The sequence below is a fragment of the Salmo trutta genome, chromosome 16 (genome assembly GCF_901001165.1).
Source record: "Salmo trutta chromosome 16, fSalTru1.1, whole genome shotgun sequence".
Lineage (NCBI taxonomy): Eukaryota > Metazoa > Chordata > Actinopteri > Salmoniformes > Salmonidae > Salmo > Salmo trutta.
The window spans coordinates 31,555,358-31,571,895 of NC_042972.1; the positions used below are offsets into that span (position 1 = coordinate 31,555,358).

At 43.8% G+C, this 16,538-nt stretch overlaps 1 protein-coding gene across 6 annotated transcripts in view; it reads left to right on the forward strand.

Moving 5' to 3' along the window:
* LOC115150540 (collagen alpha-1(VII) chain) overlaps window positions 1–16,538 on the forward strand; it is a 120,197-nt gene that overhangs the window by 10,817 nt on the left and 92,842 nt on the right. For all 6 annotated transcript variants that reach the window (XR_003867123.1, XM_029693953.1, XM_029693952.1 and 3 more), the window contains exons 2-7: window positions 12,088–12,160; window positions 14,311–14,491; window positions 14,675–14,831; window positions 14,921–15,014; window positions 15,803–15,961; window positions 16,121–16,278. Coding sequence is in view for 5 of the 6 variants with exons in the window: in XM_029693953.1 (XP_029549813.1) it covers window positions 12,097–12,160; window positions 14,311–14,491; window positions 14,675–14,831; window positions 14,921–15,014; window positions 15,803–15,961; window positions 16,121–16,278 (813 nt within the window). In the remaining variant the exon portion in view is untranslated. The remainder of the gene's footprint in view (window positions 1–12,087; window positions 12,161–14,310; window positions 14,492–14,674; window positions 14,832–14,920; window positions 15,015–15,802; window positions 15,962–16,120; window positions 16,279–16,538) is intronic.

Sequence of the window (16,538 nt, forward strand, 5' to 3'; positions counted from 1 at the left end):
CCGTGCTGAGGATCAGCGGGGTGGAGATTTTGTTTCCTACCCTCGCCACCTGGGGGCGGCCCGTCAGAAAGTCCAGGACCCAGTTTCACAGGGCGGCGTTGAGACAGAGGGTCTCAAGCTTAATGACTAGTTTGGAGGGTACTATGGTGTTAAATGCTGAGCTGTAATCGATGAACAGCATTCTTACATAGGTATTCCTCTTGTCCTGATGGGTTAGGGCAGTGTGATTGCGATTGCATCGTCTGACCTATTGGGGCGGTAAGCAAATTGGAGTGGGTCTAGGGTGTCAGGTAGGGTGGAGGTGATATGATCCTTGACTAGTCTCTCAAAGCACTTCATGATGACGGAAGTGAGTGCTACGGGGCGATAGTCGTTTAGCTCAGTTACCTTCGTTTTCTTAGGTACAGGAACAATGGTGGCCCTCTTGAAGCATGTGGTAACTGCAGACTGGGATAGGGATTGATTGAATATGTCCGTAAACACTCCAGACAACTGGTCTGCGCATGCTCTGAGGACACGGCTAGGGATGCCGTCTGGGCCGGCAGCCTTGCGAGGGTTAACACGTTTACATTTTTTACTCACGTTGGCCCCGGTCAAGGAGGTTTTGGTAGCGGGCCGTGTCAGTGGCACTGTATTGTCCTCAAAGCGAGAAAATAAGTTGTTTCATTTGTCTAGAAGTTGTTTAATTTGTCTATTAAACAGCATACGGTGCAATCGGAATGTATTCGAATGTATTCAGATCCCTTGACTTTTTCCAAATTGTGTTACGTTACAGCCTTATTCTGAAATTGATTAAATAAATTAAAAAAATTCATCAATCTACACAAAATACCTCCCAGCTACCCACTGCACTGAGGATAGGAAACTCTGTCACCACGGATAAATCTACGGTAATTGAGAATTTCAATAAGCATTTTTCTACGGCTGGCCATGCTTTCCACCTGGCTACCCCTACCCCGGTCAACAGCACTGCACCCCCCACAGCAACTCGGCCAAGCCTTCCCCATTTCTCCTTCTCCCAAATCCAGTCAGCTGATGTTCTGAAAGAGCGGCAAAATCTGGACCCCTACAAATCAGCCGGGCTAGACAATCTGGACCCTTTCTTTCTAAAATTATCTGCCGAAATTGTTGCAACCCCTATTACTAGCCTGTTCAACCTCTCTTTCGTGTCGTCTGAGATTCCCAAAGATTGGAAAGCAGCTGCGGTCATCCCCCTCTTCAAAGGGGGGGGGCACTCTTGACCCAAACTGCTACAGATCTATATCTATCCTACCCTGCCTTTTCTAAGGTCTTCGAAAGCCAAGTCAACATACAGATTACCGACCATTTCGAATCCCACCGCACCTTCTCCGCTATGCAATCTGGTTTCAGAGCTGGTCATGGGTGCACCTCAGCCACACTCAAGGCCTCTATGGGGGTGCCACAGGGTTCAATTCTTGGGCCGACTCTCTTCTCTGTATACATCAATGGTGTCGCTCTTGCTTCTGGTGAGGCTCTGATCCACCTCTACGCAGACGACACCATTCTGTATACTTCTGGCCCTTCTTGGGACACTGTGTTAACAACCCTCCAGACGAGCTTCAATGCCATACAACTCTCCTTCCGTGGCCTCCAAATGCTCTTAAATGCAAGTAAAACTAAATACATGCTCTTCAACCGATCGCTGCCTGCACCTGCCCGCCCGTCCAGCATCACTACTCTGGACGGTTCTGACTTAGTATATGTAGACAATTACAAATACTTAGGTGTCTGGTTAGACTGTAAACTCTCCTTCTAGACTCACAGACAAACATCTCCAATCCAAAGTTAAATCTAGAATTGGCTTCCTATTTCTCAACAAAGCATCCTTCACTCATGCTGCCAAACATACCCTAAAACTGACCATCCTACTGATCCTCGACTTCGGCGATGTCATTTACAAAATAGCCTCCAATACCCTACTCAATAAATTGGATGCAGTCTATCACAGTGCCATCCGTTTTGTCACCAAAGCCCCATATACTACCCACCACTGCGACCTGTACGCTCTCGTTGGCTGGCCCTCGCTTCATACCCGTCGCCAAACCCACTGGCTCCAGGTCATCTACAAGACCCTGCCAGGTAAAGTCCCCCCTTATCTCAGCTCGCTGGTCACCATAGCAGCACCTACCTGTAGCACGCGCTCCAGCAGGTATATCTCTGGTCACCCCCAAAGCAAATTCCTCCTTCGGCCGCCTCTCCTTCCAGTTCTCTGCTGCCAATGATTGGAACGAACTACAAAAATCTCTGAAACTGGAAACGCTTATCTCCCTCACTAGTTTTAAGCACCAGCTGTCAGAGCAGCTCACAGATTACTGCACCTGTACAAACAACTACCTCTTCCCCTACTGTATTTATTTATTTTGCTCCTTTGCACCCCATTATTTCTATTTCTACTTGCACTTTCTTCCACTGCAAATCTACCAAATCTACCATTCCAGTGTTTTACTTGCTATATTGTATTTACTTCGCCACCATGGCCTTTTTTGCCTTTACCTCCCCTATCTCAGCTCATTTGCTCACTTTGTATATAGACTTATTTTTCTACTGTATTATTGACTGTATGTTTGTTTTACTCCATGTGTAACTCTGTGTTGTTGTATGTGTTGAACTGCTTTGCTTTATCTTGGCCAGGTCGCAATTGTAAATGAGAACTTGTTCTCAACTTGCTTACCTGGTTAAATAAAGGTGAAATAAAAAATAAATACCCCATAATGACAAAGTGAAAACAGGTTTTTAGTCATTTTTGCAAATGTTTACATTAGTATTCAGACCCTTTGCTATGAGACTAGAAAAGACTAGAAAATTGAGCTCAGGTGCATCCTGTTTCCATTGATCAAACTTGAAATTCAATTGATTGGACATGATTTGGAATGGCACACACCTGGTCTATATAAGATCCCACACTTGACAGTGCATGTCAGAGCAAAAACCAAGCCATGAGGTCGAAGGAATTGTTCATAGAGCTCCGAGACAGGATTGTGTCAAGGCACAAATCTGGGGAAGAGTACCAAAAAATGTCTACAGCATTGAAGGTCCCCAAACCACAGTTGCCTCCATCATTCTTAAATGGAAGAAGTTTGGAACCACCAATACTCTTCCTAGAGCTGGTCGCCCTGCAAAACTGAGCAATCGGGGGAGAAGGGCCTTGGTCAGGGAGGTGACGAAGCACTCGATGGTCACTCTGACAGAGCTCCAGAGTTCATCTTTGGTGATGGGAGAACCTTTCAGAAGGACAACCATCTCTGCAGCACTCCACCAATCAGGCTTTTATGGTAGAGTGGCTAGACAGAAGCCACTCCTCAGTAAAATGCACATGACAGCCCACTTGGAGTTAGCCAAAAGGTGCATAAAGGACGCTCAGACCATGAGAAACAAGATTCTCTGGTCTGATGAAGCCAAGATTGAACATTTTGTTACGTTATCCTTATTCCACAATGGATTCAATTTATACTTCCTCATCAATATACACACAATAGCCCATAATGACAAAGCAAAAACATGTTTTGCACATTTTGTTACGTTACAGCCTTATTCTACTGTGAATTAAATAGTTTCTTCCCTCATCAATATACACACAATACCCCATAATGACAAAGCAAAAAGGGGTAAAAAAAATAAATAAATAAATAAAAACAAATATCACATTTACATAAGTATTTAGACCCTTTACTCAGTATTTTGTTCAAGAACCTTTGGCAGCGATTACAGCCTTGAGTCTTCTTGGTTATGACACTATAAGCTTGGCACACCTGTATTTGGGGAGTTTCTCCCATTCTTCTCTGCAGATCCTGTCATGCTCTGTCAGGTTGGATGGGGAGCGTCGCTGCACAGCTATTTTCAGGTCTCCAGAGATGTTTGATCGGGTTCAAGTCTGGGCTCTGGCTGGGCCACTCAAGGACATTCAGAGACTTGTCCTGAAGCCACACCTGTGTTGTCTTGGCTGTGTGCTTAGGGTCATTGTCCTATTGGAAGGTGAACCTTCGCCCCAGTCTGAGGTCCTGAGCGCTCTGGAGCAGGTTTTCATCAAGGATCTCTGTACTTCATCTTTCTCTCAATCCTAACTAGTCTCCCAGTCCCTGCCACTGAAAAACATCCCCACAGCATGATGCTGCTACCACCATGCTTCACCGTGGGGGATGGTGCCAAATTTCCTCCAGACGTAACGCTTGGCATTCAGGCCAAAGAGTTAAATCTTGGTTTAATCGACCAGAGAGTCCTTTAGGTGACTTTTGGCAAACTCCAAGCGGGCTGTCATGTGCCTTTTACTGAGGAGTGGCTTCTGTCTGACCACTCTACCATAAAGGCCTGATTGGTGGATTGCTGCAGAGATGGTTGTCCTTCTGGAATGTTTTCCCTGACAGGAACTCTGGAGCTCCCTGACCAAGGCCCTTCTCCCCCCATTGCTCAGTTTGGCCGGGCGTTGCCTTCTGTGCCTCGACACAATCCTGTCTCTGAGCTCTACGGACAATTCCTTCGACCTCATGGCTTGGTTTTTGCTCTGACATGCACTGTCAAGTGTGGGACCTTATATAGACAGGTGTGTGGCTTTCCAAATCATGTCCAATCAATTGAATTTACCACAGGTGGATTCCAATGAAGTTTTAGAAGCATCTCAATGATGATCACTGGAAACAGGATGCACCTGAGCTCAATTTCAAGTCTCATAGCAAAGGGTCTGAATGCTTATGTAAATAAGGTATTTCTGTTTTTTATTTTTAATACATTTGAAAAAACTTGATTTTGCTTTGTCAAAATGGGGGATTGTGTGTAGATTGATGATGAAAACAATGTAATTAATACATTTTAGAATAAGGCTGTAACGTTACAAAGTGTGGAAAAAGTCAAGGGGTCTGAATATTTTACTGAATGTACTGTAATATCTTATATGTTTTGAAATTTGTCCAGCTGTCGATTGTTGAGATACAAGAAGAGCAGCCCGAGTTCTTCAGTGTGTATACACATACCAGAACAAACATTTACACTTTCACAAACAGAAACAGAGTGACTTTGTGTTAGATACTGAGAGATTCCTTCCCCTTTTTCCTAGTTTTCTATGTAGAAAACTGAACTTAATCTAAACTTATTCAAATATGTAAATTCCACCCTTGCCGTGGGCAGGTGTGCTTGTCTATTTTTAGTGAACGATAGGATGAGTAAGACATTGACTCATTCTTCCCGACCACACGCTACAGGCTGTATATCTTGATTTTGTGTGTGTGTGTGTGTGTGTGCGTGCGTGCATGTGTGTGCGCGCAGGGTTGGATAGGTTACTTTCTGTTGTAAATGTAATCCATTACAGTTACTAGTTACAGTACCTGTCCAAAATTGTAATCAGTAACGTAACTTTTGCATTACCCATTATCAGTAACATACCGTAAATTCCGGACTATAAGCCGCAACTTTTTTCCCACGCTTTGAACGTCGCGGCTTAAACAATGACGCGGCTAATATATGGATTGTTCCCGCTTTCAATTTTTTTTTCTCCAAAAAAACACATTCTGTGATCTGCTCAGTTTTTTTTGGCGGCATGAAGCTTTCATTAGACCAATGAAATTGCCGAACGGGTTAAGGTCAAACAACTTTTTTGTTTACTGTTTAGATTAAATCGAGCGCTCATACTTCCCATCATTCTGATTACGGTAGTCATTTTGTCACCCTCATCATGGCAAAGACACGGAGAAATGCATATGATGCAACTTTCAAGTTGAAGGCGATTGATCTGGCTGTTGGAAAAGGAAATAGAGCTGCTGCACGAGTGCTTGGTCTTAATGAGTCGATGATAAGACGTTGGAAACAGCAGCGTGAGGAATTGACTCAGTGCAAAAAGACAACTAAAGCTTACTGATAATTTTAAATTTTTTGTTACAAGCCGTGTTTCATTAAAGCCTATTTATTTTTGTTACAAGCCATGTTTCGTTAAAGCCTATTTATTTTTGTTACAAGCCGTGTTTCGTTAAAGCCTGTGTAAAGTTAATTTGTTTCAATGTACTGGTAGGCACCTGCGGCTTATATTCACGTGCGCTTAATAGTCCGGAAATTACGGTAATCAGATGAGTTACTTTTGGATTACTCTCCCCTTAAAGGTCATTAGAAGAAGACAAAAAGGATCCATCAAATGCATTTGGTGTGTCCTCATAGTGGTCTCTGACTTGTGGTCAGACTCACTCAGGTAGAACAAATGTAAAGGTTTTGCCTTTTCAACGCTGAATTAAACCTTATTAACATGCTGACTAGACCGGGCATGCGCGTGCGTCTGCGTGCGCCATTGCACGCATGTTGATTTGGAAGAGGTATTAGGAGTGGACTTCTAGTCCAACTCAGGAAGCGTGCACACCATCCTCCGCTTCCGAGTATAGTACTCGCTAATGTTCAGTCTCTGGACAAAGTAGATGAACTCAGGGCAAAGATCTCCTTCCAGAGAGACATCAGGGACTATAACATACTCTGTTTCATGCAATCAAGGCTCTCTCCGGATATACTGTCCCCGTCCATACAGCCAGCTGGGTTCTCAGTACATCACGCAGACAGGAATAAAGAACTTTCTGGGAAGAAGAAAGGTGGTGGTGTATGTTTCATGATTAACTACTTATGGTGTGATTGTGATAACCTACAGAAACTCAAGTACTTTTGTTCACCTGACCTAGAATAAATACATCACAATCAAATGCAGACTGTATTTCCAACCAAAATAATTATCTTTGGTTATAGTCAAAGCCATGTATATTCCCCCTAAAGCCGATAACACAACGGCCCTCAAGGAACTACACTGGACTTTGTGCAAGCTGGAAACCACATATCCTGAGGCCGCATTTATTGTAGCTGGGGATTTTAACAAAGAACATTTGAGGATAACACTACCAAAGTTCTATCAACACATTGCCAGTACTACTCACGCTCTAAAAATGCTAAACCATTGTTACTCCCCCTTCCGGGATGGCTACAAGGCCCTCCCCCGCCCTCCCTTCAGCAAATCAGATCACAACTCCATTTTGCTCCTCCCTTCCTATAGGCAGAAACTCAAAAAGGAAGTACATGTGCTAAGGTATTTTCAGCCCTGGTCTAACCAATCGGAATCAATGCTTCAAGATTGTTTTGATCACGCAGACTGGGATATGTTCCGGGTAGCCTCTGAGAATAACATTGACATATACACGGACATGGTGACTGAGTTCATCACTGTGACTATTAAAACCTACCCAAACCAAACACCGTGGATAGATGGCAGCATTCACGCAAAACTGAAAGCGCGAACCACCGCATTTAACCATGGCAAGGTGACTGGGAATATGGTTTAATACAAACAGTGTAGTTATTCAGAGTGTCGCAATTCAAGTGCTCAGACACGAGACATATGTTGCAGGGCCTACAGAAAATCATGGATTACAAAGGGAAAACCAGCCACGTCGTGGACACCGACGTCTTGCTCCCGGACAAGGTAAACACCTTCTTAGCCCGCTTTGAGGATAACACAGTGCCACCAACTTGCTGTCCGCTCCCAAGGACTGTGGTCTCTCGCTCTCCGTGGCCAACGTGAGTAAGACATTTAAGCGCGTTAACCCTCGCAAGGCTGCCGGCCCAAACCGCATGCCTAGCCGCGTCCTCAGAGCATGCACAGACCAGTTGGCTGGAGTGTTTAATGACATATTTAATCTCCCTCTATCACAGTCTGCTGTCCCCGCTTGCTTCAAGATGTCCACCATTGTTCCTGTACCCAGGAAAGCAAATGTAACTGACCTAAATGACTATCGCCCCGTAGCACTCACTTCTGTCATCATGAAGTGCTTTGAGAGACTAGTTAAGGACCATAATCACCTCTACCTTACCTGACACCCTAGATCCACTTCAATTTGCATACCTTCCCAATAAATCTACAGACGATGCAATTGCCATCGCACTGCACACGGCCCTATCCCAACTGGACAAGAGGAATACCTATGTAAGAAGGCTGTTCATTGACTATAGCTCAGCATTCAACATCATAGTAAACTCCAAGGTCATCATTAAGCTCAGGGCCCTGGGTCTGAACCCCGCCCTCTGCAACTGGGTCCTGGACTTCCTGACGGGCCGCTCTCAGGTGGTGAAGGTAGGAAACAACACCTCCACTTCGCTGATACTCAACACAGGGGCCCCACAAGGGTGCGTGCTCAGCCCCCTCCTGTACTCCCTGTTCACCCGTGACTGCGTAGTCACGCACGCCTCCAACTCAATCATCAAGTTTGCAGACGACACAACAGTAGTAGGCCTGATTACCAACAATGACAAGACAGCCTACAGGGAGGAGGTGAGGGCCCTGGCGAAGTGGTGCCAGGTAAATTACCTCTCCCTCAACGTCAACAAAACGAAGGAGCTGGTCGTGGACTTCAGGAAACAGTAGAGGGAGTGCCCCCCTATCCACATCGATGGGACCACAGTGGAGAAGGTGAAAAGCTTCAAGTTGCACAGTGCACATCACTGACAATCTGAAATGGTCCACCCACACAGACAGTGTGGTAAGGAAGGCCTGGCCCCTACGACCCTCACAAACGTTTACAGATGCACAATAGTGAGCATCATGTCGGGCTGTATCACCGCCTTGTACGGCAACTGCATGGCCCACAACCGCAGGGCTCTCAAGGGGGTGGTGCGGTCTGCCCAACGCATCACCGGGGGCACACTGCCTGCCCTCCAGGACACCTACAGCACCCGATGTCACAGGAAGGCCAAAAAGACATCAACCACCCGAGCCACGGCCTGTTCAACCCGCTATCATCCAGAAGGCGAGGTCAGTATAGGCCTCAAGGCCATCTATCTCAAGTGTTAAATAGCCATCACTAGCTGGCTTCCACCCGGTTACTCAATCCCACATCTTAGAGGCTGCTGCCCTATGTACATAGACATGGGACACTAGTCACTTTTTAATAATGTTTACATACTGCTTTACTCATTTCATATGTACACTACCGTTCAAAAGTTAATGAAAATTTTAAAAATTGTCCATTAAAATAACATCATATTGATCAGAAATACAGTGTAGACATTGTTAATGTTGTAAATGACTATTGTAGCTGGAAACGGCAGATAAAAAAAGAAGGAATATCTACGTATGCGTACAGAGGCCCATTATCAGCAAACATCACTCCTGTGTTCGAATGGAACGTTGCGTTAGCTAATTCAAGTTCATCATTTTAAAAGTCTTATTGATCATTAGAAAACCCTTTTGCAATTATGTTAGCACAGCTGAAAACTGTTGTTCTAATTAAAGAAGCAATAAAACGGGCCTTCTTTAGACTAGTTGAGTATCTGGAGAATCAGTATTTGTGGGTTCCATTACAGGCTCAAAATGGCCAGAAACAAAGACCTTTCTTCTGAAACTCGTCAGTCTATTCTTGTTCTGAGAAATGAAGCCTATTCCATACGAGAAATTGCCAAGAAACTGAAGAGCAGCGCAAAGTGGGAGGCCCCGGTGCACAACTGAGCAAGAGGACAAGTACATTAGAGTGTCTAGTTTGAGAAACGGATGCCTCACAAGTCCTCAACTGGCAGCTTCATTAAATAGTATCCGTAAAACACCAATGTCAATGTCAATGTCAACAGTGAAGAGGCGACTCTGGGATGGTGGCCTTCTAGGTAGAGTTCTTCTGTCCAGTGTCTGTGTTCGTTTGCATTTTAAGCTAATTACATAAACATATTTTTTTATGTTTACATTACTTATTTTATTGATTTCCCACCATTTTATAAGTCAGAAGACAGCCATCCAGACCTTCCTAGGACCATGCCAAAATCCTCTGGTGGTTGGCTACATCATTACATCCATTTATTTCACTTCACTGCAACATTAACTCAAAGGGGTGGTCCTTAAAAAAAAAAGTATCCAGCTCGATAGCTTCATGGCACAGACATTGCAAAGCAATCGCTGAATTTGTCTCAAGCAGTCAGATCTAAATACATAACTTTCATAGCTCTAAGATAAAGAATGCGACCTACACACATCCTTAAACCTAAAATAAGTAAAGAGGTGTGGAAGTGAAACATTTGTTTTACGTCGGAGGCAGACACATTGCATATGCTCAGGACGACAAACTCGAGCCCTTTACATAGCCCATCTCTTCTTGTTTATAGGAGGGATACACGCTGTTTAAATGCCCCAAATGTTGATTTAAACATTTAACAGATGATCATTAGTGACTATCACTAATGTCATGATTTATTTGGTAAAGAAGCTGAAATATTGTGGGCAGAGGTTCCTAAAACAGATTGTAACTATATATGGACATATTATAAAGTATGAATCATATTTGTATATGTCTTATACTTTTATTGTGTACTTTTTCACCGACATAAATAAACAATTCCAGGTGAAAGCCAAAGGTCATAGCTTTCTAGGGGGATGCCACTACATTAATAAAATATTACCCTCTTGCTAGATTGTTGACTAAAACCATAGCGAAACAGTGCAAAACGGCTGTCAGCTAAACTGTTTTAAATGTCAAAGCGAAAACAGAAAAGTGTCATAATGTATTTTTTCGCAAACATCGTTTCTGAATTTCAAAATAATCCAATAAGTAATCATCTAGTTTTTCATAAGTATCTGTAATCTGTAATATTTTTGCTTGTAACATAACTGATTACAGCCACAGTGTTTTTGTAATCAGATTACAAGTGACTGATTACATGTAACCAGATACTCCCAACCCTGTGTGTGTGTGTGTGTGTGTGTGTGTGTGTGTGTGTGTGTGTGTGTGTGTGTGTGTGTGTGTTTGTAAGGACTTAGTTATTTGTTATACGACACAAAGTAATTCAGTGTGAGCTTCAAGTGGTTTCCAGTCTAATGTATTTAGGAGTGTGTTAAGTGGGATTCCCATCATGACCTCTTTGATGTGGCAGGACTCAGAAGAGCTTGACGTTCAGTCTGCTCTATGGGTTGAGTTAGTTCAGTAGTGTGACACACTATGCTACTGTAAACGCCTACAGATGCAGGATGGTGATTCACTATACAGACCAATACATATACTCTGCCCTCTCTTCCTCTGTTACTCTGTACTGCCTATATATAAATGTAAACACATTTCATTTAACGGTTTGGAATTTTGATAGGCTACAGTAGTTATAAAATAATGTCTATGTTTGTTATGGCATCAGAACATGGCTTTTTCCACCCCTTAACCCAGAGCAGGTTTGAGTTAGTCCCTAGTGGTCAGCATATGTTAGGTTTTTGGAAGTAGCTCTTCTGTTGTGCAGCACCTTGCCTCTTTTTGAAAAACCTTGTGGTGGAAAGAAGCAGCCCCTATATGAGATAGTCATGGTGGTCATGAAGGAGAGGAAAGAAGGAAATAAGGCCATGAAGAATATTGGGACATCTTGCTTTAGAGCAATTATGTCAATAAGAGTAGTTGAACACGGCCTTTCTTCACTGAGCATGTTATTTAGTTAGCCCCATTGATCTGTGACATGATGAGGTCCTTGTAGTGAAGTGAAGTGAAACAAGGCAGGCAGTAGACTAATGTGTCCCTCCACACTCTGTGACCCTCAGAGGCCTCACTGACTAAATGTCACGACTCCCGCCGAAGTCGGCCCCTCTCCTTGTTCGGGCGGCGTTCGGCGGTCGACGTCACCGGCTTACTAGTTGCCACCGATCGATGTTTCACTGTTCGTTTGGTTTTCTTTATTATGTACACCTGTTTTTTTCATTATTTAACCCTCTGCATTTCCTGTTTGTCTTGTCGGTGATTGTTTACTGTTTTGTGTTGATGGAGGGGTTGTTCCCCAATCCTGTATTTTGGGATTTTGGAAGAAGTTTTATCATGAATTTTAGTGAACACGTATTTGTTTACACTCATTCCATGTGTCCTGCGCCTGACTCCGACACTTCTTCTAACTAGTGCATTACAGTAAAGGACCTTTGTGTTTGGCTTACAGTAGTGAGGACACACTGTAGGCCAGCTCAGTGTCCGACCACACTCAGTATGTGTATATGTGTGTATTTCGCAACTCAGTGTGTGTGTGTGTGTGTGTGTGTGTGTGTCTGCAGTGTACATTTGTATGTGGATATGTATATAGTGTAACAGTTGTGTGTGTGTCTGTGTGCAGGTTGTGAAGATGTGGAGCTGGGTTTTCCCTGTGGCTGTCCTGCTGTCCTCAGTGCACCAGGCTGAAGCCCAAGGTAAACAATTAACCCTCTGTCTACAGTAGAACAACTACAGCGCCTTCAGAAAGTATTCACACCGTTTGACTTTTTCCACATTTTGTTGTGTTACAGCCTGAATTTAAAATTGATTAAATGGAGATTTTGTGTCACTGACCTCCATACAATACCCCATAATGTCAAAGTGGAATTATGTTTTTAGAAAGTTTTGTAAATTAATAAAAAACAAAAAGCTGAAATTAGTAAAATATTCAACCCCTTTGTTATGGCAAGCCTAAATACGTTCAGGAGTAAAAATGTGCTTAACAAGTCACATAATAAGTTAAATGGACTCACTCTGTGTGCAGTAATAGTGTTTAGAATGATTTTTGAATGACTACCTCATCTCTGTACCCCACACATACAATTATCTGTAAGTTCCCTCAGTTGAGCAGTGAATTTTAAACACAGATTCAACCACAAAGACCAGGGAGGTTTTCCAATGTCTCACGAAGAAGGGCACCTATTGGTAGATGGGTAAAACAATTTAAAAAGCAGACATTGAATAACCCTTTGAGCATGGTGAAGTTATTAATTATGCTTTGGATGGTGTATCAATACACCCAGTCACTACAAAGTGACAGGTGTCATTCCTAACTCAGTTGCCAAAAAGAAGGAAGCCTGTACAGAATGCAAATATTCCAAAACATGCATCCTGTTTGCAATAATGCACCAAAGTAAAACTGCAACAAATGTGGCAAAGAAATAAACTTTGTCCTGAATACAAATCCAAATCAACACATCACTGAGTACCACTCTTCATATTTTCAAGCATGTTGGTGGCTGCATCATGTTATGGGTATGCTTGTCATCGGCAAAGACTAGGGAATCTTTAGACACTGGGAGACAAATTCACCTTTCAACAATAACCTAAAACACAAGGCCAAATCTACACTGGAGTTACTTACCAAGACGACATTGAATGTTCCTGAGTGGCCTAGTTGCAGTTTTGATTAAAATTGGTTTGAAAATCTATGTCAAGACTTGAAAATGGCTCACTAGCAATGATCAACAACCAACTTGACAGAGCTTGAAGAATTTTTAAAACAATAATGTGCAAATATTGTACAATCCAGTTGTGCAAAGCTCTTAGAGACTTACTCAGAAAGACTCACATCTGTAATTGCTGCCAAAGGTGATTTTAACATGTATTGGCTCAGGGGTGTGAATTCTTTTTTAAATGAGATATGTCTCATTATTATTATTAGGTACACCACGCCATTCACAAAAATTGTTCGCTCCTACAGACAGTGAGCCATGTGGCCGTGGCATTCTATATAAATCAGGCAGACATGCATCAAGGCATTACTGTTCAATTTAACATTAGAATGGGCAAGACTTTGAACTAAGCGACTTTGAGCGTGGTATGATCGTCGGTGCCAGGCGCACCGGTTCCAGTATCTCAGAAATGGCGGCCTCCTGGGCTTTTCATGCACGACAGTGTCTAGAGTTTACCGAGAATGGTGTGACAAACAAACAACATCCAGTCAGCGGCAGTCCTGTGGGCGAAAACAGCTCGTTGATGAGAGGTTGAAGGAGAATGGCAAGAATCGTGCAAGCTAACAGGCGGGTCACAAACAGGCAAATAACGGTACAGTACAACAGTGGTGTGCAGAACGTCATCGCAGAACGCACAACTCGTTCGTCCTTGTCACGGATGGGCTACTGCCACAGACAACCACACCGGGTTCCACTCCTGTCAGCTAAAAACAAGAAGAAGCTGTTCCAGTGGGCACACGATCACCAACACTGGACAATTGAGGAGTGTAAAAACATCACCTGGTCCAACGAACCCGGTTCCTGTTGTGTCATGCTGATGGCAGAATCAGGATTTAGCGTAAGCAGCATGAGTCCATGCCCTCATGTAATGGTGTGGGGAATGTTTTACTGGCACAGGATAGGTCCCTTGGTACCAATTGGGCAATGTTTCCATGCCCTGAGGAATTCAGGCTGTTCTGAAGGCAAAGGGGGGTCTGACCCGGTCCTAAATGGGTGTACCGAATAAATTGGCATGTATGTCTGCACTAACTCTCTCTACTTGCTTCATCGTGGTAGCCTGCCCTACTTTAGTCCACATTTTAAACTCTCAGAGCTATGATACAGAGACTCACTAATGCACCTCTCTTTAGGCAGGTGTAATAATGTTGGAGCAGCAGACATAGTCTTCCTGATAGATGGCTCATCAAGTATCGGCAGGGCCAACTTCCTGCAGGTCAAGGGCTTCATGGCTGGCATCGTCAAGCCCTTTGCCAGCTCTGTGGGCCAATCAGGGATCCGCTTCGGGGCCGTGCAGTACAGCGACACCTCTAGGTCAGACACTGAGTCTGTAATGTTTGTTTCTGCTAAAAATGATCTGTTTGTACAATACTTTCACATTAACACTTGACTCTTCTTTCTTGTCTGTTACCAATAGTTTTTTACCCCCTTAATAATGGTGAATGTTTTTCCCCAGGCGATGCAGTAGTTTATTGTTGTGTGTTTTGTCCCTTTCAGGGTGGAGTTCACCTTCACAACCTACCTGAATGGCACTGAGCTGGTCAGTGCTGTGGAGAACCTCAACTACAAGGGTGGCAACACTCGCACAGGTGCCGGCCTCAAATTTGTCGCTGACAACTTTTTCAACCCCACTTCCATCCGGAACGTCTCAAAGGTCTGACAGAGGGATAGAATGGAGTGAAAGACTGACTATATTTTGTCCTGTGACAGACCATGACATATTCCTCTCTCTCTCTGATGTAGGTCTGTATACTGATCACAGATGGAAAGTCTCAAGACAATGTAAGGGACCCAGCTCAGAAGTTGCGCAGTCTGGGAGTGGAGATGTTTGCAGTGGGTAGGTTTGTGAAGACAAATCAAATGAAAGTTAAAAAAAATATTTGACCTTTATTTAACTAAGCAAGTCAGTTAAGAACAAATTCTTATTTACAATGACATCCTACTGGGGAACAGTGGGTTAACTGCGTTGTTCAGGGGCAGAACAACAGATTTTTATCTTGTCAGCTCGGGGATTCAATCCAGCAACCTTTCAGTTACTGGCCCAACGCTCTAACCACTAGGCTACATGCCACCACGCATGCACAGAATAAATGCTTACTTGCAAGCACTCCTCAACAGTGAGGTACAAATATCAATATCACAATAATCAAAGTCAAATGTCAGTCAGATAACAAAATCAAAATATTAACAAGGAAGTCAAAAAGTTGTACAAATATGAAATGTGCTATGTAAATTATGACAGTTATTTACAAGTGGTAAAGTGAATAGTGACTTCATTGAGCAGCTTAAATAAATAGTAACAGCAATGATGACCATAAGTGTGTACTTGTGTGTGAGTGTGTGAGTGTATGGGTTGGGTGTGTTGAGAGTCATTGCAAGTAGTCTCGTAAGGTGCAGGTGAATAGCAAGCAGGTCTGTGCAGGTAGCCAGCTAGGGTTAGCTATTCAGCTTCTACCTCCAAGCCATAAAACTGCTGTCTCAGAACCAACCTGTTGGTTGAGACCTGATGCTCCGATACCGTCTGACTTGCCACATTGACTCATTAATCCCGACCACAAGCCTCAGGCAGTATATCTTGATAGTGTGTGTGTACAGTATTTGACTGGTTGTTTATGTCTCTGTCAGGTATAAAGAGTGCAGACCAGACTGAGTTGGCTCTGATAGCCACTCCTCCTCAGAGGGACTACACATTCTTTGTGGGGGACTTTAAGCTGCTCAACACACTGCTGTCCCTGGTGGGCCCACGTGTGTGTTCCAGCTCAGGTGGAGTCTATGCTAGCGATGGTAAAGACACACTGCCATACATTACACTGGAACATACTCAGCTCAGTACAATACATTGCTGTCTATTACACAATAAAAATCACCTCTCTATGTATTTCCCTCATTGTCTTCACTCTCTTCCACTCTCCATCTCTTTCTCTTTCTCTCTTTTTCTGGCAGAGGCTTTCTCCGGTCCCTCTAACCTCCAGTTCTCAAGCCAGACCTCTGATTCGCTCAGGTTCCGGTGGACTCCCGCAGGGGGGCCTGTGAGTGGCTATGTGGTGCAGTACACGCCCCTTTCTGGCCTGGGCCAGCCAATTACAGCGGAGCTGCGTCAGGTGGGCACTGCTGGCTGGGTGGGGGGGGGGGGGGGGGGGGTGTGGTGTTCATTCCTGACTCAGGGGATGTGCAGCAGCTCATACTATAAATGTGACCCAGATTCTAATAGCTCATTGTAGTTTTGGGAGCCTGCTACATGGCAGACAGACAGAGAGACAGAGCGGGATTGGGTTGAGTAGGAACATGTTTTAATGGGTGGATCTAAAGTTTGATTGAGTTTCTGTGTCTGTGCAGATTAAACGTTGGCTGGAAAACAGTG